Source organism: Lynx rufus, unplaced genomic scaffold (genome assembly GCF_022079265.1).
Source record: "Lynx rufus isolate CCGP_SWC_20201006 ecotype Redwood Valley unplaced genomic scaffold, mLynRuf1.p SCAF_4, whole genome shotgun sequence".
NCBI classification, from domain to species: Eukaryota; Metazoa; Chordata; class Mammalia; order Carnivora; family Felidae; genus Lynx; species Lynx rufus.
The window spans coordinates 1,805,435-1,827,259 of NW_025814856.1; the positions used below are offsets into that span (position 1 = coordinate 1,805,435).

The window sequence follows — 21,825 nt, forward strand, 5'->3', positions numbered from 1 at the left end:
CTCGGAGCCCTGAGGGAGCGGCGGGAGGGCGCAGCGGGGGCTCCGCACCCCGAGCAAGGACCGCACAGTCCACACCATGAGACATCACTTATTTATTCCCCACCCTCGCAAACTTTCAGGTGGCTCTACGGAGACACCAGACACAAAGCCGCACTCAGACTGCCCCCTAAATACGAAGCGGAATTTAAGGATTCAACTGACCACAGATGGCCTCGGCTCAAGGACAGACTTTTCCCCTTCAGTGCCGTGGGGCGACTGGGCAGGGAGGCTCGAGCGCAGAGGGAGGACTGGGCAGGGCTGCCCCTCGTCCACCCGGGCTCCTGCACGAGGCCCGGACCCAGACCTGCTGCACCCGGGGCGGGGGGGGGGGGGGGGGGCAGTGCGTGAGGAGTGACCGAGCAGCTCCCGCTGTTAAGTAGAAGGCACTCGGTGGTACGGGGTCAGGGCAGACTGTGGGTCACAGACGTTTCTGGGGGGCCAGGGGTGCACCCAGCCTGCATCCTCACCGCCACTGGGCCCTCCCACCTCCCTGAGGGTGGACGCTGGCCGGGAAGATGCCAGCTCCGGCCCTGCAGACCTCTGGGGTGGGGCGTCTCCAGGTTGGGGTCTGGAGCGGGGGGGGGGGGGGGGATGTGTTTGGGGCAGGCTGGGCCCAGGGACGGGGGATCCCGGCCTGGGTGCGTCCTCAGGCTCGGCCCCACCCGCCGGCTCTCCCTGGCCTGTCCCTGTGATGTGGTTTCAAGTCCACGCAGGGCTGGGGCATCCGCAGGGAGCGCTCCGGAAGGCCACACACTTGGTGGGCCACAGGGTGAGCCCAAAGCCGGCAGGGTTTCGCTGTGCTGCACCTGCCAGCCCTCCGCGGGGCGGGCCTTCGGGTGCCGGCTGCTGCCCAGGGGGCCCTCACCCCGGGATAAGGTGATTTCCAGGAGGATTTAAGCAAAGTCTTTTTAAAGAAACCCACAGATCGCTCCGGAATGGAGAACACGGCCGTCCAGCGTCGGGATGAAGCGGCTGCGGTGAGGACGCGTCCGGGCGTACCCAGCGGGGGACGCTGCTCACGCGGGCCCCTCTCCACCCTGCCGGCCCTGCTTCCTGGGGACCTCACCCTTCTGGGCCTCGGTTCCTGCCTCCCGCAGCCTCTTCCGGAAGCGCGCCCCCGGCCTGCTTTTGGGGGGCGGCAGAGGGTCCATGCCCAGGATCTTGTGGATCTGCCGGAACGCCAACAAGCGCAGGGCGTGCTGGGGGCAGACGGCCAGTCAGGACCCTCCCACTGCTCGCCGCGGGCCCTGCACCCACGGCCCAGCGCGGACACGAGCTCACCGGGTGTCCTCGACGACACCCTTCCAGCAACCACAGAGCTCGGGGCACGCTCGGGCTTGGGGAAGCGCACTGAGCTGGGGCCAGCCGATGGCAGGACGTTCCCAGGAAGCCCTCGGAGCATCAGCCCCTTTCTGGGCTCTCTACTGGGACTCCAAGTCCTGCATCGCCACTCGGCCATGACCGTGAGCAACTTGACTCTTCCCGTTAAGGGCAGTTCGTAAGCGCCAGGGTCCGTGTGGGTTTTGTGCCACGGGGAGGCTTTCTTACAGATAAACTTGCTAACAAAAGGGAAGCCACAGCGGGGGGCTGTGCGGGCCAAGCTGGAGGCCATGGCTGGGTGTCGTCACACCCTGAGACGTGGGGCCACGGAACACCCAGGAAAGTCCCAGCCAGCAAAGCCCCAGGTGTGCACCTGCCCCATTGTCATGGCAGCTTCGGCCCCGAGCCAGGCTGGCCCTGCCCCCGTCACCCACAGGCCACCTGTTTCTACAAAGGGAAGGAGAGGGGGAGGGGGAACCCCACATCATTTCCGGGTCCATGCGTAGCCGCAACCTGGGCGGGGACCCGGGTGCCACGCCCGTCCTGTCCGAGCTGGCCTGGACTTGGGAGCCACACGCACCACACGGGCCGGCTGTCCTACCTGCGCACTGGCCGTGAGGTCCTCACGCTGCTGGCAGGTCATGGGCCCGAGGGCGTCCCTCTGGTCTCTCTCGCAAGGATCCTGGATCCCAGGCCCATCTTGTCGAGGAGAGGTGGGGGCCGCAAAGGACAAAGCACCCAGGGGAAGAGACCACCACCGCGGTTGGGCGGGTCCCACGCAGGGCCCACCCACTGCCCCCAAGCGTGCACCAGCCACACCCCTGCGTGCGCCTGGGAGACCCCTGGGACAGGACGGGCCGGCAGCACATGCCCCCTGCACGGCCTCTCCTGTCACTTCACCTGCCACCATCCTATGCCCTAAAATGACGGGAAAGCCCCGTTTCTGCATCTAACACCTCGATGGCTCAGCGCACTGTCTCCCTTTGACGCCCGTTATCTGCGACCCTGCTTGGTTCCTTTCCCGACATTCCCAGGGCTCTCCAGGGCCGCACTGCCCCAGGGCCGCACTGCCCCAGGGCGGGCCCCTCCCTTGCCCGGACCCTGGACCCTCGTCCCTGCGCTGCTTCTGTGGCATGCAGTGTCTGTCCGGCTCCCTTCCCTTGTCTGCCTGGCACAGTGCTCCCAGGGTTTGCAAGTGGCTCGTTCTGTGCCTGCCACACCTGCTCTACTGTTCTGGGCTCCCCGGCCTGCGGGACTGACCTGCCAGGAGCATCCCCGAGGCTACGCACTCCAGGACACGCCTCAGGCCTTCCCCGGGACTCAGGGGCCCCTTCGTGCTGCTCAGGGCCTTCTCCACCAGCAGCTCCATGGCCTGGGCCCCGCGGGGACAGAAAAGACGACGCCGTGCCTCAGAGGAGAGCACTTGGGCCAGCTGGACTCTCCCCCAGGCGACAGCTGCGATGCACGGGGTCTCCAGCAGACCCTGGGACGGAGGCCCCTAGCAGCACTGTCCCTCACCCCCACCCATCCTTGACTTCTGAGGAGGAGGGTGGTCCCTGGGGCCTCGTCTCTGCCTCCCCAGGGCGTGGCTGCCGGCAGGTTTCTGCGCCTTCTCCGCCTCCCGATTCTCCATCGGCAAACCCTGTGCACAGTAACACTGCAAACCAGGGTCAAGAGGGTTGAAGAACTGCTCTCTGTGACCCTCGTGCATTCAGTAAGGGTCAGATGACCCGCTGGCCTGCTCTGGCATGCTCCCCTCCCCAGGGAGCCCCCCCCTCCCTGTGGGGAGCAGTGGGGGGGGGGTCTTGGGGGCGGGATCAGGACAAGTGTATTCTCTTGGGGGGGTGCTTCTAGATTTACAGGGAAACGGGCTCCTGGGGAATGCGGGGCCCTCTCGGCGCCCAAATGGACCCACGTGTCCCAAAAGGAGTGGTGCCGAGAGCAGCGCCTGCCTCCTCTGGACACTGGGCAGAGAGAGCCCTTGGTCTGGGAGACGGTCCTCACGGGTGAGTGAGGCCAAGGATGGCAAGGCCAGGGTGGGAAGGGTCTACTTGTGCAAGAGCACGGCTCTGGGGGCGGGGGGGGGGGAGAGATGCTGGGAGCAGAAATGCACATGGAAAGCAAACGTCCCCCAAAGTAAATGAGATGGGCAGACTCAGACGTGCCGACAGGTGCACGGACACAGCACGGCAACCTGGGGTTTGGGGGCACGGGTGCCCTTGCCTCTGTCTTCTCTCCTCTCCCCTGACGGGCCCCCGGACTGACTGCCAGGGGCTGTCAGAGCCATGGGGGTCTCCCCTTCGGAAGAGGGAGGGCACGCACCAGGCGGCCCCGAGGCCAGTCCTGGGCACCCTTGCCTCACGTGCTCTCTGGTTCTGCCTGCGAGGTTGCCGGTTCAAGGTAACGGCAGTCTCATGAGGCTGTGCTCCGCAGCAGGCCTCCTCCTGGCCCCGACGGACCCCTAGGCCGCCCCCTCCCCACCCACCCCTCCTGGCTGCTCAGTTGGGCCCCTTTTCGGAAAGCCCAACACTGGGAAGGGGAACCTCTGTCTCAGAGAAAATGAGGCCTGTCAAGGCTGTTGGAGGCCCTTGGGGGGCTCCCCAGGGCAGGGCCAGCCACGGGGTGCTGCTTACCCAGGCCGGCAGGGCCCCCCAGGTGGGCACGTGCTGGCAGAGGTCACGAAGGACCCTGATGACAATCACGCACGGCTGTAGGCCACTGGCTCGAGCCTGGGGGGGGGGGAGAAGTACACCATTAGCTCAGGAAGCCATGCGCTCGTGGCCTCGGGGACAAGGGCTGACCCTTGGGGAGTGAGCCTGGCCAGGAGGGACTCTGGGTGTGGCACAGACCCACTGATCCGGCCCAATTTGGAGCCTCCAGTACCCGCCATCCCCCAGAGCAGTCCGGGTCACTCCCTTTATGTTTCTGACAAGGGTCTTGTCGGGTCAGTGCTTGGCAAGGAGACGTGGGTAGCCATGCAGACGGCTGTCTCCCACAGCTGCATTCAAAGCCCGCTCTCGAGCACCGGGACACAGATGGAGGCCCCCTCCGGCCCCCTGACCTGAAACCACTTGGCGTGGCGGAGGGCGGCCAGGGACTGAAGGCACTTCTCTGGGCTCAGGATGTCTTCTGGGTCAGGCTGAGGCACCTGCCTTCCTTCTAGAAGGAAAGGGCCATGTGGGCACGGCACCCCTCACCACCCCCCTCGCCTCCCTGGGCCACGCGGCCCGGCCCCTCCTGGGCATCATCCTGTTATCTGGAAGGCACCGGGCTCCAGACCATCTCTCCTCCAGGCCACGCAAGGACCAGAGAAGTCATTTCTGTGGAAATGCTCTCCCTCTGCGGGAGAGCTCCCATGAGGACGGAGTGCAATGCTGGTTACCGAGCACCTTCAGTGCTGACGCCCTCGGTTGGCAAATCACAGTTCAGATGGAAAACTATGAACTAAGCCAGATTTCCAGACGCTTCCATGTGCATCACAGCAAGGGAGAGAGCAGGCTGGATGGGAACAGGTGCCGTCCTCGAGGGCAAAGGCCCCGCATCTGGGAGAAACTCAGGGGCCTCTTCCTGCGGTCTTTCCACTGCTTCACGCTCTCCGCCCCTCGCTCCGGGAGGCCCCGGGTCACAGAGGTCAGGCGATGGGACACAGCTTCACTCACGCATCGGTGTCCCCACGGGTGGGTCACAGCCCAGCCACTGCTTCAGGCTGAGATGGAACCGTCCGGGGTGGGTCTGGGAGGAGGGCATTTCGTCTCCGGTGTCACCCTCTGGTGACAGCCAGCCTGGGGCCCGACACTCTTGTGGGGGACACAGAGGGGCGCCCTCCTGCCCACCCGTCTAGGAGCCTCAGATCGCTCACACTGCCTGACGCTCCCAGGCTGCCCTTGTTCGTGTGTTTGAGCAAACCCTAGCGGGGCCTGCAGCTAGGATTTCACAATGTCTCTTCCCGCTGTGGTTATTTCTTACGTGACCATGACGACTGGGGATGGTTCCCGCCAATGGTTCAGGGTTCTGCTCCCCCAAAATTTAAGCGATAAAAATGAACTGATTTAAAGAAGCACGTTAGAGGCGCCCGGGTGGCTCAGTCGGTTAAGGGTCTGACTTCAGCTCAGGTCATGATCTCGCGGTTCATGGGTTCGAGTCCTATATCGAGCCCTCTGCTGACAGCTCAGAGCCTGGAGCCTGCTTTGGATTCTGTGTGTGTGTCTCTCTCTGCCCCTCTTCTACTCATGCTCTGTCTCTCTCTCTCTCTCTCTCTCTCAAAGATAAACGAACATTAAAAAAAGTGTTTAAAGAAGACCGTTAGAAGTTCGTGGCCCTCCGCTGTGACAAAACAATCATGAAGGGGGTTCAGGAACGAACACAGTTCTGGGGGCTGCTCCACGAGGTTCCGGGGCTCCGTGAGCTCCACGGTGTGTTCCTGGCAGCTGGCCTTCACCGCAGCAGTGGCTTGAGGCCCCTGCTGGCCCCCGGCCTGGCCCAGTGCCCTTCCCACTCTCTCGGCCAACCGGCCTCAAGCCCTAGGGCCCCCATGTGTCACACGAGAGGCCTTAGGGCCCGTGGGGCTGCCTGTGGCCCCTGCTACACAGAATCAGCTGAGCTCCCGGGGACCCAGCACAGCTGATCTCCCTGGGGTGGGGAGCAGGTGTCTGTGCAGGCCCGGAGGCAAAGGGAAGAGGAGGACCGTGCTCTGAGCTCATGTGACTGTCGTCACCTTGCTTCCTCTGCTGCCCCAAGGCCCAGTTCTTACCTGCCAGCAGCATCCAGGGATGACAGAAGTGCCAGGAGGCTGGTGGCTGTGACCCCCTCCCCACCCAGAGCAGAGGCAGATGCGGCCCCCAGTCACCAGGGAGCGTGGGGAGCGGGGCTGGACGGAAGGGCCTGGCGCCACACCTTGGTCCGTGGAAGGGTCCTCCCGCATCAGGGGCGAGGTGACAGACACAGCGACCCTCATCCTGGGCTCCTCACAGGAGGAGATGATGATGTTGGCTTCGGGGTCAGAGGAGACCTCATACTCGTCTTCTGTCACCATCTGTGGGGCGCAAGTGTGACATGAGTCCACGTCAGTGCAGCTGAGAAGCAGGCGTAAGCGAGCAAGAATGCGGTCGAGCGCCAGGCCCTGTGCTGGGCGCCTGTAACCTCCGGAGGACTGAGACACAGCCCCCACCCTCTAGGAGCACACACGTGTAGAGATGCGTACAGAAAACACCCTGCATGTAGGTGCCTTCACATGTAAAGAACGCCCGCCGCTCAACAACAACAAAACCAGCGATCCAATGAAAAAACCCCACAAAACCTGCGAGCGACAAAACAGGTGGTTTGCAGAAAAGAAACACGGAAGACCCTTTTTACGTGATGACACAGATTACCGCCACGCTAAGAAAGAAGCAAATTAAAACTATAATGAGGCACCAGCATCGCCTCTGAGGACGAACCTCAAGAAGTCGAGGGGCAGCTGGGCTGGCAAACCTCTGTATAAACTGCTGGAGGCTGACCTGGCAACATCTACCAGAAGCATCTGGCCTCAAGCCTTTGACCAGCAATCCTGCCCCCCATCTTTCAAGCCCCCCCCCTCGTCTCTAGCTCCATCCTGACGGGACACACACCTCCCACCATCCTGACGTGCCCCCTCCCTGCCAGTGCTCCCTCCTTGGCATCAGACTTTCATTTCTTCACGGACAACACATTGGAAGCTAGCTCGCTCTGGTGCATGTTCGTTCACCTCCTGACCAGAGTGGGGACCCCAGAGGGCCAATCTGGGTCTGCGCGACCCCCGGTGCTGGATTCTCCCAGGAACAGAGATGGACACACCAGGAAGGAGAGCCTCCTCCACCCCGGGAACTGATTTTTTAACCTGAGACCCATTTAAATCATGACGTGCTCTCAGCCCTTCCCCAGTCACTGTTTCGGGTGAGAAAGTCCCAGACAGTCCAGGGGAGGAGCCCAGGCCACCCGCCGCGGTCCCCTCTCGTCTCCCCTGTGGAGGGGGAGGGTCCTGTGCAGTCCTTGGCACCAACTGCCCCTGTGGTGGCTGGTAAGTCAGCACCCTCAGTGACAGGACACGGACATCCTGAGTCTGACCCTAAACTCGTTTTATAAAGGAGCCCCGAAGTTCCTCCTCTTGTCAACTTTTGTACAAAACAACCCGGTCCGCGTCTAGCAGACTCGCGCGGAAACACAGCCGCCCCAGCCGGGAGCCCAAGTGCCCGCCACGCACAGAGGCCGGGCTCTTACCGGGAGCTGCCGGGGCAGCTGCTCCGAGATTCTCCGCAGCAAGGTGTGGGTGGGCTTCTGCGAGCAGAGCAGGGTCAGCTGCACCGTCCTGTCCCCCCGCAGGAGGAGGCCTTTCGCCAGGAGGCCGACCCGCATCACGCCCTTCAGGACCCGAGCTCTGGGGGAGCCGCTGCTGTGGAGACAAGCCCGAAAACGCGTGAGACCCGCAGGGGAAAGGATCTGGAGAAGGGAGTGCTGCCGGGGTCCCCCGCTCCCGCAACCACGGGCGCCTTGCTGGGCCTCGGTCTCAGCTTCCCCATCTGGGAAACGGGCACATGCGCCTTGGAACAAGACCGGCAAACTGCGCGCGCTCAGTAAGGGCGGGCATTGTTACTACCTGCTGTGCTCTGCACTCTGTAAACGGCCACCAATGGCCATCCCTGTGGCCCCTGGTCTTCAGCCAGATGGCGCCACCACACAGCCCCTGGCTCTGTGCTCCTTGAGCGTCTCTGGGGCCACCGGGCCCCCACCTCAGCTCCTTGGCTAGGAGGCCCAGCCAGGTGCTCGGCCGGGAGTCTGCCCTCTCTCCTCAGGCCCCGAGGCATCCGGACATGGTCCCCAAGTGCCCCCCTGAAGCTCAGGCCAGCTTTGCGCAGTGTGAACCTAACTACAGCATCTGCCCCAACACATCACCTCCCGGTGCTACCCCCTCTGCAGGTGGGGGACACCCCAGTTCTCCCAGGCCGACTCGCGGCAGCCATCCTCTCCCACACGGCCTCCCCTGGTCCCTGTGTTCCAGCCCCACGAGGCCGCTTCCCTCGCTGGGCCCTGCCTGGGCCCCTCCCTCGGCGGGTGTCTACACAAAGTCCCCACCGGGCTCCAAGAGTTGCCAATCTTTGTTTTGTGACACTTCTCGGGATAGGAGGGGACCTGATCTGTTAAAATCCATTTATGTTTGGGGCGCCTGGGTGGCGCAGTCGGTTAAGCGTCCGACTTCAGCCCAGGTCATGATCTCGTGGTCCGTGAGTTCGAGCCCCGCGTCGGGCTCTGGGCTGATGGCTCAGAGCCTGGAGCCTATTTCCGATTCTGTGTCTCCCTCTCTCTCTGCCCCTCCCCCATTCATGCTCTGTCTCTCTCTGTCTCAAAAATAAATAAACGTTAGGGGCGCCTGGGTGGCGCAGTCGGTCAAGCGTCCGACTTCAGCCAGGTCACGATCTTGCGGTCCGTGAGTTCGAGCCCCGCGTCGGGCTCTGGGCTGACGGCTCGGAGCCTGGAGCCTGTTTCCGATTCTGTGTCTCCCTCTCTCTCTGCCCCTCCCCCGTTCATGCTCTGTCTCTCTCTGTCCCAAAAATAAATAAACGTTGAAAAAAAAAATTTAAAATAAATAAATAAATAAACGTTAAAAAAAAATTTTAAATCCATTTATGTTTTTTTTTTTTTTTCAACGTTTATTTATTTTTTTTGGGACAGAGAGAGACAGAGCATGAACGGGGGAGGGGCAGAGAGAGAGGGAGACACAGAATCAGAAACAGGCTCCAGGCTCTGAGCCATCAGCCCAGAGCCTGACGCGGGGCTCGAACTCCCGGACCGCGAGATCATGACCTGGCTGAAGTCGGACGCTTAACCGACTGCGCCACCCAGGCGCCCCAATGTTTTTTTATATATTTCTTGGTTTCTGGACGACAGAGCACTAGAGCCCAACATGGCCTGAGAGGACCAGGTCTGGGAGGCCACCAGCCAAATCCAGCCCAGAATGGCTGCAGACGGGGCTAGAACCAGACTCCACAGATTCCCACCTCCCACGGGAAGAGGGGCAGAGAGCCGGGGCAGGGCGGGAGTGGGCGGGGGGGGGGGCAAGTAAACAAAAAGACGCAGAGGTTCGTCAATCAAGCTGGATCCCAACTCACACACGCTGTAAAACAGAACAACCCACATTCTGATCTCTGTGGGACAACGGAAATTTTGACCCTGCTTGTTTGACGATGTTAAAGGGTGACTGTGAAACTACAATGGTGTTGTGGTTTTGTTAAATCGTGAGTCCTTGCTGTTTAGGGACGGCTACTGAAATCCTAGAGGGCACAGACTCAGAAGGCTTCCTTCCAAGAGACTGAGGAGGCCTCGTGTGGAGTCCGTGGTTCGGGCACCGGCACCTGGCGCTCCCCCGGCACCTGGGCCTCACTGTTCCATCAACTTCTGTGCACATTGGGGAGCTTCCACTATACAAGAAAAACACCCAAACCTAACGTGCTCTTTCCAACAGTGAATAACAGAACAGCCGTAGGACGGCTCGCTACGATCCTTGTAAAGAACACATTTCCAAGTTTCGAAAATTAACCCAGGGACAGAACACGCGGCATGCCGTAAGCATTACGTGAAGGCTTAAAGGAGCCAGGTCAGCTTTGTAGTTCGGGCACAGGGCAGCTGCCAGGCTTAGGGAAGGGGGAGGACAGGGGCGTGCAGGGGCAGCACGGGGACGTGCCCTGTGGAGGCTGACCCGTCTGGGTCCCCACCCCTACTGTCCCGGGGCCACACGACTCTGCAGCTGCTGAGTGCTGTGGGCATGCGTGACATTGCGCTGCTGGGGGATGGGGGGGTTGGTGGGGGGGGGGGAGACCTGAGAAAGGCCTGCAGGTCCCAGGTCTGCCTGTGTCCACTGCCCGGCCTCCATGTTCAGTGCAGGACCACTGGGGATCCTCTCTCTCCCCTCTCTCTGCCCCTCCCCTGCTTATGCTCTCTCTCTCTCTCAAAATAAATAAACTTAAAATCATAAACAATAAGCAAATGAATAAAAACAGAAAGAAAACCCGTGTGCTGGGAGAAAACCGGAGGGAACACGGGAGCGTCACGTGAAGGGGTGCGGCGTGGCGCTCCTATGCACCCCACACAGCACCAGCCCAGGGAAGCCGGCCCCGCGCCCCTTGGAGCAGGGCTGAGGGCAAGGGTCACCCTGGGGCCAGACCAGCTCTCGTGTACCGGTGAGCGAACCCTACACCCGGGCAGACCTCGGAGCTGGGAGGGGGTTTGGCCGTCTCTGCAAGGGCGTCAGTGCAGAGCAGAAAGAGCGCCTCTTTGCACCCCTGTCCACTGTCCTAGGGGAGGTCCCGAGTCTGAGCCCGGGGCTGACCCTTCGGAAGTCACTCACAGGTAGCCCCAGGCGCTTCCTGAGGGCGCAGACACTGGTAACAACCAGACCCCAAACGGGTCAACGCCACAGGGCTCCTCTTCTGCTCAACGTCCAGATCACTGGACAGGCTGAGCCAGGGGACTGGGGGGTGGGGGGCAGGGGGCGAGGGCATCGGGAATTTAGCAGGGGCAGATCTGTGGCTGGGTCGGTGGGGGATGCAGTTCTGGAAACAAGGTGGTGAACGCCCTCCGTGCCGCCGAATCGGACCCACGAAAACGGTTCAGGCGGTAAATTCCGGGTTACGTTTTACTGTGACACAGACAACTCCGCGAGGAGCCAAAGCAGCAGTCCCCGGAGAGAAGGGACTTGGGAAGGCTGACTTCCTCTCCGACTGCAGGCGGAGGGGCTTCCCTGCCCCAAGTCACAGGAAGGAGGCGCGGTGATTCATGGGGGCCCAGCGGCATCTCCCGCTGGGGGGCCCTCATCGCCCTGTGAATCACACTTATCTCCGTTCTGCAGACCAGGAAACAGATGCCGTTAACCCTTCGTGAATGGCACTGTAGCTGCACCTTCCATAGGAAACGTCAGTCTGGGGAATTTTCTGCCCCTGGCTGGAAAGCCCCAGAGACCGCGGACAGCTCAGAGGCCGTCCCAGGTGAGGCGGCCTCTGCCCTCCTGCCAGCCATCTCCTGTCCAGAACGGCTTGAGGTCACCCCTGGGCCCTGGGAACAGAGAGTAGCCTCCACTACCTGTGCTCGCCGCCCTCCTGCTCTGGGCTTCCGGAGCTCTCCTCGGCCAGCACGTCGGACACCAGCTTGAGGGCGCGCTCCACGTGGGAGACGGCCTTCTGGACGGCCAGGAGCTCCTCCTCCGTGGGGTAGATGGCAGCGTGCATCCACATGACATGCCGGTCATCGCTGGACTCCGGCCGCCGTGTGGGCTACAGGCAAAGGGGAGAGTGTCACAGGCGGGCTGAGAGGCTCCGGCACCCGGCAGGTAGGGGAGGGGATGAGGGTCAGCCCCGGCTGCCGCAGGGCACACGCAGCCCTGTCCGGGGATGGGGAGCCCCGGAGCCAGGCTGGCTTTGGGGGTGGCAGGCAAGTGGCAGCAGAGAGCCAGGTGAAGGAAGGCTAGGGACGCCCGAGGCGGTGAGCCAGAGAGGACCCAGGACTGCGTGGGGCCAGTGGGCTCCCCTCTGAGGTGGTCTCACATGTCTGAGCCAGAGGCTTCGCAGGCACCTCGGCGGGGTCCTTCCCCTCGGCAAGGTGGGCACGGGGGGCTCCCAACCCACCCTGGCCCAGCGTGCGTGGACAGATGGACGCTGAGGCTCCAGAGGGAAACGGTGACCGGGGCCCCACAGTTAGGAACGCCTGTGGCTGGTGATGGGACCCAGGCCTGGGGCCCGTGTCCGTGACTGGTGATGAGGCTATGGCCCTCAGGCCCTCCAGCTCCCACCCCTGGGCACCCTTTGGGGGTCCTCGTTCAAAGTCATGTTCCTCACTCCTACAAGATTCAGGTCCTTGTAGGGAGGGCCTGAGAACCTCACCCGCCCGTGGGGCCTCAACCACGGGAGGCATTCGGCACAAAGACAAGGCCGCCACCCACCAGAGGTGAGCCAGTAGGTGCCCCCGGCCTGCTCAGAAGGGAAGGAGGGGGCTGGTCAGGTGGCGAGGGTCCAAGGTGTTCTTCCTGGGCCTGCGGCCCCTCCTCCAGTCGCCTCCTACATAGATCGTAGCGCCTGTTGGGGGGAAGAGGGGGGACAGGTTGCTCTAAGCAGCCGAGGGTCTCCTGGGCTTGTCACATCAGAGCGATGCTAGGTGAGGTCGGGGCTCCAGGACCTCCAGGGACAGACGCAGTAGCCTGATGGGACCCTGGAAGCCCACCTCCAGGATGTGGGTCCTGCACAAATGCCCGCCGTATATCAGGGAGACTGAGGCCAGGCGGGTCGGGAGAACATATGCCAAGGGCAAGAGGCAGGGAATGAAGGGCAGCTGCAATCCTGAGTCTGTCCTGGGTCTTGCTCTCCAGCTCAGACACTGCCTGAGCATTAGACACCATGTCAATAATGCTTCGAACCTTTTCCAGAGGGCGAAGGAGGATGTGACAAATGCATGGGTGGTCAGGGGACATGAAGATTCAGGGGGACACAAGGAACCCTAAGGTTCAGGCAGAGACCAGAGGTCTGGAGTACATAGGAGGTCAGAGGGACACAGATACCAGGGGAGCTGGGGTCAGGGAGACAGAGGAGATCAGGGGATTCTGTGGTCAGGGGGATAGAGGTGGTCAGGGGGACATAGGTCAGAGGACACTGGGGTCAGGGGGACACAGGAACTCGGGAACTGAGGTCAGGGTGACACAGGAAGTTGGGGGACACAGGAGGTCAGGGGAACTGAGTTCAGGTGACACAGGAGGACGGGGGACACAGGAGGTCAGGGGGACACAGGAGGTCAGGGGAACTGAGATCAGGGGGACACAGGAGGTCAGGGGACACAGGAGGTCGGAGGACACTGGGGTCAGCGTTCACGGAGACGCGGGGCGTCCCTGTGAAGTGGGGCCCAGAGCGCCTGTCCCGTGGCTGCCGTGGCTGTGCCGTCCTGCGTGTATTACGAGATGCTAAGGCAGGCCCTGAGCCTGACCATCTCTGCCAAGGGCGGTGTCCCCTGCCCACCTCGCAGGGGTGAGCACCCGGGCCTGGGGCCTCAAAGGGAGCAGAGGGTGTGCGGGAGGGTGAGGCAGCCGGCGGGGCCCGCGCACCTCATCTCGGCGTGCCAGCGCCGCATCCCCTCCAGCCGCTTCCTGCCCAGCTGCCTCTGCCGCCTCAGCCTCTCCTCCAGCAGCTTCCGGGCTCTGGGGCTGGGCGCCACTGCGATCGGAAGGTCAGGGTCCACTTTTTTCTGGAAAGGGCAAGAAGGGCTGTGAGACAGGAGAGCTTCCTTTAGACGAGGGCCCGGAGCCCAGGGAGCCCACACGGCCTTCTGTGGCCCGACCCGACGCCGCCCAGGTGTGGCCACAAGAGCCCACGCTGCCCAGGGAAGAAGGAAATCAGCAGCACCGCGAGACCCCACGGCCGACCGCTGACCAGTCGCCGCAGAGCCAACCCAAGATGTTTATTTCTAATCAAGGTCGCTCGGGGGAAGCGGCATCTGTGTGGAATTCAGCAATCCGTGTTTTCCAAAGTATCTCAGATTCCCTCCTGGACTCTGTGTTGAGCGTTTACTTCCATCACCCAGAAAGTGCAGCACCGTCTAAGCAGCGTGGGGTGGGAACAGCCCGCGCGTCCACTGACGGATGAGCAGGCACACACGGCGTGTCCACCATGCACGGGAGCGAGGCGCCCTCCCCCCCCCCCGTCGCCCCGTGGGTGGACCCCGAACACACGACGCTCAGGGAGGGAGCCGGACGCGAGAGGCCCCACGGGGTGTGAGTCCGAGTGTGTGAAACGTCCAGAACAGGCTCACCCACGGACGGGAAGGGGGCTCGTGGGGGAAACTGTGGGGGCAACTGCTAATAAGGGTGGGCTTCATTTGGGGGTGACGGAGTGTTCTGGAATTACAGAAAGGTGATGGCCACAGCTCTGTGCAGACGCAGCAAAAGCCACGAACCTGTGCGCTCACGTGGGTAAAGTGTGCAGCGTGCGGATGACATCTCAATAAAGCTGTAAAGAATGGGGAACTAGCCAGAAGCCGCTTTTTACACGGGCTGTGCACAGACACGCACAAAGCCGTGTGCACGCGTGACAGGGCCCGGTGCCCTGCACACCTGAGAGAGGGAGACAGCCGGCAGCCCCTCTGGGTGAGCCCACAGGGCTGAGGGACCCAAGAGCCACCCCGCCTTGTGTGGGGCGCGGACCCCCTAACAAGGACCCTGCTGGTGCCGGAAGGCCCTTGGCACCCGGACCCCTTGGAGGCCAGGCTCCCCGAAGATGTGGCTCAGCCTGGACAGCCCGACGCCCCCGTGGCAGTAGCAGCCCCTCGGCCGTGACCTCCCGGCCCCCAGGTGCCCGCTCAGCCCCGAGCCCCGTCTCAGCTGCCTGCCAGCTCGGGCTCCCGGCAGAGGCCAGAAGAGAACCCGGCCGGGGCTGGGGACGGGAGGCGGCCTGCGTGAGCCTGTTCCGCGGGCTCCGGGACACCCTGCAGCATCACCCAGGCACGGTTTTCCCACCACATGTTCCGCAGCAAGAGACCACGCGCCATGAGCAAACACAGTTCTGGGTTTTCCTCCCGGCAGCGGGAAACGCCAGGTCTGGATGCCGCTCGAGGGGCCGGGGTGGGGGGGGCTCAGCCTCGGGGGACAAAGGGAGGATGCGGACCCGGCAGGTCCTCCCCAGCCCCTCGCACCTTGTACTGGAGCCGGTGCCGCCGTCCCCTCACATGCAAGTCCCTGGCGGTGCCGTCGTTGAAACTGCAGTCACACAGCCGGCAGTGGAACCGGATCACCTTGCCCTCGTCGTTACACACCTGTGACACAGAGCTCAGCTGAGTTAGGGCTGCCCCGCAGCGGGTCTGGTCTCCGGGCAGGGTCGCCTCCCGTCACCTCCAGGGCGCCGGGCCCTCCTAGGGGTCCCCAGGCCCGCGCGCTGGCTTCCCGCCTGCCAAGTGGGTTTCAGGGTAGCCGGCCTTTCACCAACACGCCCGCCAGTGCCCCGGGCCACCTCTGCCACTGTTCCGCCCCCCTCCTCCTCCCACTGCCCCACCCCCACCCCAGGCAACAGTACCCACGGCCCAGGCCGGTCCCGCAGGGCTCTGGCCTCCGCCCTATGGTGATTTCCACCCATCACAGGCCCCTTCTGTGTTTCCTCAGGCTTTTCAGCACCTTACTATCTCCTAACTGCCCAACCACAGGGCCTCCCGCGGCAGCAATCTATCTGGGTGGTTATTTCTCCAGACAAAATAGAAGATGCTGAATTGGTCAAACAAAAACATCACCCTGAGGACAGAAGAAACGCTAATGCTTTCAGCCACGGAGGAGGAGGAGGCGAGGCTGGGACTACGGAAGCAGCCAGCCAGGGGAGGCGGCTTCCAAGTCTGGTTCTAGAAGGCTGCTGGAGGCAGGCCTTGCAGGGCCACTGCCGGGGCTCTGGGTGTCAGATGCCGGCCACGCAGGGTGCACACCGGCTGCTAAAGCCCGAGAATCGCGTGCCTGCGGGGAGAAGCTCGGCAGCACACAGATCCCCCTTTCTGCCTTCCTCCCAGCGGGAAAAGGCTCAGGAAGTGCCGGTCTGTCTCAGGATCTGAAGCCCAGGGCCCGGGCCTTCCCACGGGCTTCTCCCGTGGACAAGTGTGTACACCTCAGGTGGAGAGCGGGGCGAGATCTTGAAGTCTGGGCCCTGCCCAGATCCTCTGCCACGGCCCAGTGACAGGGCGGGCGCACACCGATGGCCCCATCACGACGGCTGCCTGGCAGTTACCTCCTCCACGTAGCCTGGGCCCACGGGCTGCACATCACACCTTCCAGAAGCTTCTGCAGAGCCTCCTCCGGTGGGCGGTTCCCCAGACCCATCTGATACGAGGTGTGCCCCTTCGGGGAGTCTGCTGCCCGCTGCCTGCGGCTCGGGGGGCCCTGGAAGGGAGGACTGCACTGCTTACAGCCCGCTCCGGCCGGAGACCACGGCTGGCTTCCAGTCCGCCAGTGCGGAGGGTGGACAACATGGAAACCGAGGTCTCCTGCTGCCCAGTCACCCGCACCCCCAGCCCCCGTGACGTCAGTCAGTCAGATCCAGGTCCCGAAAGACCCTTCTGGGCCGGCCTGGGTCGCAGCTGAGAGAACAAGGCCCACACAGGGTTTGGCGGAAATCCGAACGCATCCACAGAGAGTCCTGTCGCCGCCCCCCCCCCCCCCCCCCGCCCAGAGGAGCCCCCAGCCGCTCCAACTCTGCATCCCTCAGGTGACGGAGGACAGAGTTCCAGGTGGACTGGGGATACGGTGAGCCCAGCCCCGTGGGGCAAATTCACCGGGCCTCACGGGGGAGACCCATCTGTTAGCCATGCTGCTTCATGGTTTCACCTTCAGTAGCACGTGGTTACTCAAAACACGGTGCTGCTGAGGCTCAAAGTAAGGTAAGTCCTCCCCCTGCTTCCCGGGTGCAGCAGGGCGGGGGGCACAGAGCCTGTCGGCCGGACCTGGGTCTGAATCGCATCTGCACCGCGTGTGAGGTGGCCGGGGCCTCGCCTCACCTCTGTTTTTCCCTCTGCAAACTGGGATCATGACAAAAGCTACTTTTGAGAGTCGTGGAGGGTAAATCAGGAGGTGCCGTTAAGCAGTCGGTGGAGCGAGGGCGTCACACACAATCCTAGCTACCCGCCCGGCTGGTGCCACCTGCCTGCCTCCACTGCCCAGGCCACGGCGGGTGCGCCCCCACCCAGGGGAGGCGGGCTGCAGGTGGAGTGGCAAGGAGCCCCCCCTTAACTTCCCGGGACCCACCTAACTCATCAGAGCCCGCTTTGTTCGCCATGAGCACCGGGGTGTGAGAGGCGCTACCACGGTGTGGCCGGAAGGTGCCTGCCTCTCCCCATCCCCGCCCTCCATCCAGAGGCTCGTCCCTCCAGAGTCGGGATGGCGGGCACGCACGCACACAAGTTAAATGGACAAGCGCTTCCTTGAAATCCCAGCGTGAGGAGTGAGTCAGGGCGTGGGCGGCTGGCTGTGACACACAGACACGTACCCAGGCGCGAGGCCTTCAAAGCCGCCGGTCTCCTGGCCGGCCCTGGCTTGCTCAGGGCATGCGCGCTGGGGCCGGCGGGGGCTGTGGGCTTGGCAGAGGCCGTGGGGGGACTCTCCGCGGTGAGGGGGGCCGGCCTGCTGGCGCCCGCGGCCGTGGCCGAGCTGGAGTTCCCCGGCACAGGTTCTATGGGGGGGATGGGCTTCCCCAGCTTGCTGTGCAGCTTGAAGACCTGGAACAGACCCAGGTCCCCCGTCAGGCCTTCTCTGGGCCTCCTCGGCCTTCCTGAAGAGACGGGAAGAACACCTAGGGGGTGTGCAGGGCTGGGAGCCTACGGAGGGGAGAGCGCCGCTCCCACCCCAGCCCCCAGTGACACGCCCCGGGCTCTCCAGCCCCACTCCTTCTAGAAGCTCCTTCCTGCTTCCAGGCCCTACCAGTCCTGCGCAGGCAGGACCTATAACACGTCAACATCCTGTGCTGCCTACGCCCACCCCCCTCCAAATGGCACTGGCTCGGGCTGAAAGGGCCATTTTCTGCAACCCCAGCGCCAGCCCCGGGCCCGGCCCGGACGGGACACGGTGTGTGTGGCGAGATGTGTGGCCAGAGGCCACTGCTAAGATGTCCACGGACACACTCCACCTTCTTCAGGGATGTGTGGACACATCCACGGACACAGATGCTGATGTTAAGATAGGAATATGGGGCACCTGGGTGGCTCCATCGGTTAAATGTCCAACTTTGGCTCAGGTCAAGATCTCAGGGTTTGTGAGTTCGAGCCCACATCTGCTGACAGCACAGAGCCTGCTTTGGACCCTCTGTCTCTCTCTCTCTCTGCTCCTCCCCTTCTCTCTCTCTCTCAAAAGTAAAATACAAAAAACCATAAAATAAATAAAATAGGAATACATATTAAAAGCACTGATGTTAAACAATTTCATATCACTTAAAACATTGCTATTAAAATTGACATTAAAACAGCATTTACAAATTTTTTTTAACATTTATTTATTTTTGAGACAGAGAGAGACAGAGCATGAACAGGGAAGGGTCAGAGAGAGGGAGACATAGAATCTGAAACAGCTAAAACTTAGCATTTTAGGGGCACCTCTGTGGCTCAGTCAGCTAAGCGTCCACCTTCGGCTCAGGTCATGATCTCACAGCTCGTGAGTGCGAGCCCCACGTCGGGCTCTGTGCTGACAGCTCGGAGCCTGGAGCCTGCTTGGGATTCTGTGTCTCCGTCTCTCTCTGCCCCCACACCCCCACTCGCACTCTATCTCTCTCTCCAAAATAAATAAACATGAAAAAAAACTTTTTTTAAACTTAGTGTTTTCATCATATTAGTTTAATTTGACCCATTTATCTTTATTTTTTTTTTTTAATTTTTTTTTTTTAACGTTTATTTATTTTTGGGACAGAGAGAGACAGAGCATGAACAGGGGAGGGGCAGAGAGAGAGGGAGACACAGAATCGAAACAGGCTCCAGGCTCTGAGCCATCAGCCCAGAGCCCAACGCGGAGCTCGAACTCACGGACCGCGAGATCGTGACCTGGCTGAAGTCGGACGCTTAACCGACTGCGTCACCCAGGCGCCCCGACCCATTTATCTTTAAAAAGCAGAACTTCAAATGGAACACGTGGTTGATCCCCTCAACACACAAATGCTTATTTCCATAAACACGTAAACACACCTACAGCCCAGAAGGTTCCCTCTGGGGTCCGGGTACGAGGCCCGGGCACTGTTCCATGCTGTTGTCCCACAGGCGGGGTGACTTTCATAGCAGGGAGCTGTCTGGCTCCTGAGGAAAAGCTCCTTGCCTTTGGCGGCCGCCCCCTCCAACCCCTTGGCCATGGTGCCACCGGGCTGTCGCCTGGGAGGACTCCTACCTTCTGGTGCTTGGCCCCCCGGATGTGAGCGGCGTAGGCGTCTGCCCCAGTGCAGGCCACGGCGCACAGGCCACAGCGCAGCTGTGTCTGCGCCCTGCTCGGGCTGCCGTCAGGCCGGGTGCCCATCTTCTGAGCCGCCTGTTTCTTCCTGTGCTTCTGCCCTTCTAGGTGCTCGACGTAGGTCTGCAGGCAGAGAGGGAGAGCGGCCTGAGGGGCGTGTGTGCGGTTCACTCGCGGGGGAGGCGGGGGCCTGTGGCCCCCTCCCCGTCCACCGGCCACCAAGCCACTTTATTAAACCCCGTCAACAGGCTCAGAAGCTCAGGCCGAAAAACGTAAGGTTTCTTTTTCTTTCTCTGAAAATCAATAAGCAAGTGTCCTTGAAGAAACACACACGTGGTTTCAGAGGCTTCTCCGAAGGAAAACTCTGGCTGTTCAGCATCTGGCCTCGGAAACCACTCAAGGACACACACGACCGCAACAGCAAGGGCACGTCTCCTCGTTGGAGCGTGGCTACGAGGGGTCCACGCGAGGGAGGCTGCCAGGACTCACAGGCCTGAGCCCAAAGGATCTGGCAGCGTCCGGCAAGTGACCGGACTCCTCCCTGGGAATCCTGAGGACAAGGCCGGCCGCAGCGAACACCCCCAGAGTGGGCCCGCTAAACCAACGCGCTCTGACCATGCCAAGGGTCAGCATGCCCTGCAGGGAAGAGATCTCAGGGAAACCCACACGGGCTGGTTCGGGGGCAGGTGGGAAGCGGGGACAGGAGCAGGAGGGGACACTCTCCAGAACACAGGAAACCTGTGAGCATTTACCCAAGCAACAGCAGGTGCACGCGCGCACACACACACACACGCACGGTGAAAGCCTTGGGGCAGAGAAGAGTCTAGAAGGACAGAGCCCACGGAGCTGCAGCAAGTATGGCAGCTCCGGCCTGCGATCCCCACGCACCACCCTAGCTAAGCCCCGCGGCTGCCCACAACCTGGGTCTGACCTCTAGCTCCATCGCCACGGCAAGTGCGAGTTCCTGGGTGCCCGGCCCCCCCTGAGCCCCTGGCCTTCCCCTGACACGGCGAGGTGGTGATGCTGCAGTGGAAGGATAGAACGGCCGGCAGAACAGGACGCGTTTGCAGTGGCCGTGCGGCTACCGGACTCCTCGCCGTAAACGCGTGCGTCGTGTGAAGAGAGACAGGGAGACAAAGCAGGGAGGAGTGCTGGGACAGGTCCCTGTGCCCCTGGCTGCACGGCCACCTGGGCCGCCCCAGGGGAGAGAGGCTACGGAGACGGACGCCCGGACAGGCACCAGTACTGCCCCGGCCGCAGGAGGCCAGCTGACGGAGCTCCGCGCACAAGGTGATGGAGTGGCGGGCGGGGCGGGGAAGGGCCAACTCAGGATCCCGACGTGGCTGCGGAGGCGGGAGCCGGCCCAGGCGACAAGGTCACACTGAACAAAATGCACGCACACGTGCCGGTGAAGACAAGCACAAAGAGAGTGCCATGGGGGCACCCGGGGGGGCCCGGTCGGTTCAGCGTCCGACTCTTGATTTCAGCTCAGGTCACGATCTCACGGTTCTGGAGTTCGAGCCCCATGTCGGGCTCCGTGCTGACAGCGTGGAGCCTGCTTGGGATTCTCTCCGCTAGTCTCTCATGAACTCTCTCTCTCTCTCTCTCCCTCTCTCTTGTTCCTGCACGCGTGCACACACGCTCTCTCAAAATAAACTTAAAAATAAATAAAAAGAAGACAAAATTAGCGCATCGTCCTCTGTCAACATGGAGCCCTAGCATCTGACGACCCTTCCAGAGCGCCAGCTGGGTTATCTGTGAGCACGGCCGGGGGGCGTCCCTCTTAGAAAACAGCACACACACACACGCACACACAACACACACGCACACGCGCACAGAGCACACACACCCTTGCTCTTGTCCACCAGGCACCCTGCTCTAGGTGCACCTTTGCTCGAGCAGCCCTGCAACGAGGGTGCACCCCCCCCCAGGCCTCTCGGAACTGCCCCTGCTGCACCCACGGCTGCTCGCAGGAGGGGGTGCTGCCTGCCTCTGCCCGTGCTCCCGCCGCCAGCGGTCAGCGCTGCGCCTGCCCTCGTGTCCTCCACAAGCGCGCCGGAAAGGCAGTTCTGATGCGCCCGTGTCACCGCCAGTTCCGGAACAGGACACCCCTGACGTGTGGCTACCCGAGGCGGCAGGACGGTCCCCAGGAAGGTCCCCAGGGCCTGCTCGGCGGGGGGTGGAGGGCAGCTGACCTGGGGGCCGGCGCAGCTGATCTTGCAGATGTCACAGTAGTGAAGCAGGGGCTGCCTGGGGCCACCCTTGGGCTTCGGGCGCTTTCCGGCCAGGCTGCCGGCAGAACCGGCCCTGGGGCTGTTCCCGGGGCCGCCCCACAGGGAGCCCCTGGGCTCTGGGAGTGGGGGGGGCGGCCGGGGGGGCGGCGGTGAGGGGCGGTGAGGACCGGTTGCCGAGCGCTCAGCCAGGTCACAGCTCGGGTGGCTCGGTCCTAGGAAGCAGAGAGAAAACCCAGACGGGGCGCCGGGTTGGCTGTGGCGCCTCTTCAGGAACGGCCTGTGCGCACACGGAAATGC

At 62.5% G+C, this 21,825-nt stretch overlaps 1 protein-coding gene across 1 annotated transcript in view; it reads right to left on the reverse strand.

Annotated features, from left to right (window-relative positions):
- Window positions 1-365: 365 nt before the first annotated feature.
- The window catches only part of ZFR2 (zinc finger RNA binding protein 2), a 42,929-nt gene continuing 21,469 nt past the window's right edge, over window positions 366-21,825 (reverse strand). Inside the window, exons 5-19 of the mRNA XM_047096893.1 lie at window positions 21,490-21,740; window positions 19,235-19,417; window positions 17,358-17,586; window positions 16,104-16,255; window positions 15,034-15,153; window positions 13,451-13,590; window positions 12,302-12,434; window positions 11,446-11,636; window positions 7,594-7,765; window positions 6,253-6,391; window positions 4,421-4,518; window positions 3,993-4,088; window positions 2,620-2,731; window positions 1,961-2,058; window positions 366-1,238 (exon numbers count right to left, since the gene is read on the reverse strand). Of these exons, the coding sequence (XP_046952849.1) occupies window positions 1,056-1,238; window positions 1,961-2,058; window positions 2,620-2,731; window positions 3,993-4,088; window positions 4,421-4,518; window positions 6,253-6,391; window positions 7,594-7,765; window positions 11,446-11,636; window positions 12,302-12,434; window positions 13,451-13,590; window positions 15,034-15,153; window positions 16,104-16,255; window positions 17,358-17,586; window positions 19,235-19,417; window positions 21,490-21,740 (2,297 nt within the window). The 3' untranslated portion in view covers window positions 366-1,055. The remainder of the gene's footprint in view (window positions 1,239-1,960; window positions 2,059-2,619; window positions 2,732-3,992; window positions 4,089-4,420; window positions 4,519-6,252; window positions 6,392-7,593; window positions 7,766-11,445; window positions 11,637-12,301; window positions 12,435-13,450; window positions 13,591-15,033; window positions 15,154-16,103; window positions 16,256-17,357; window positions 17,587-19,234; window positions 19,418-21,489; window positions 21,741-21,825) is intronic.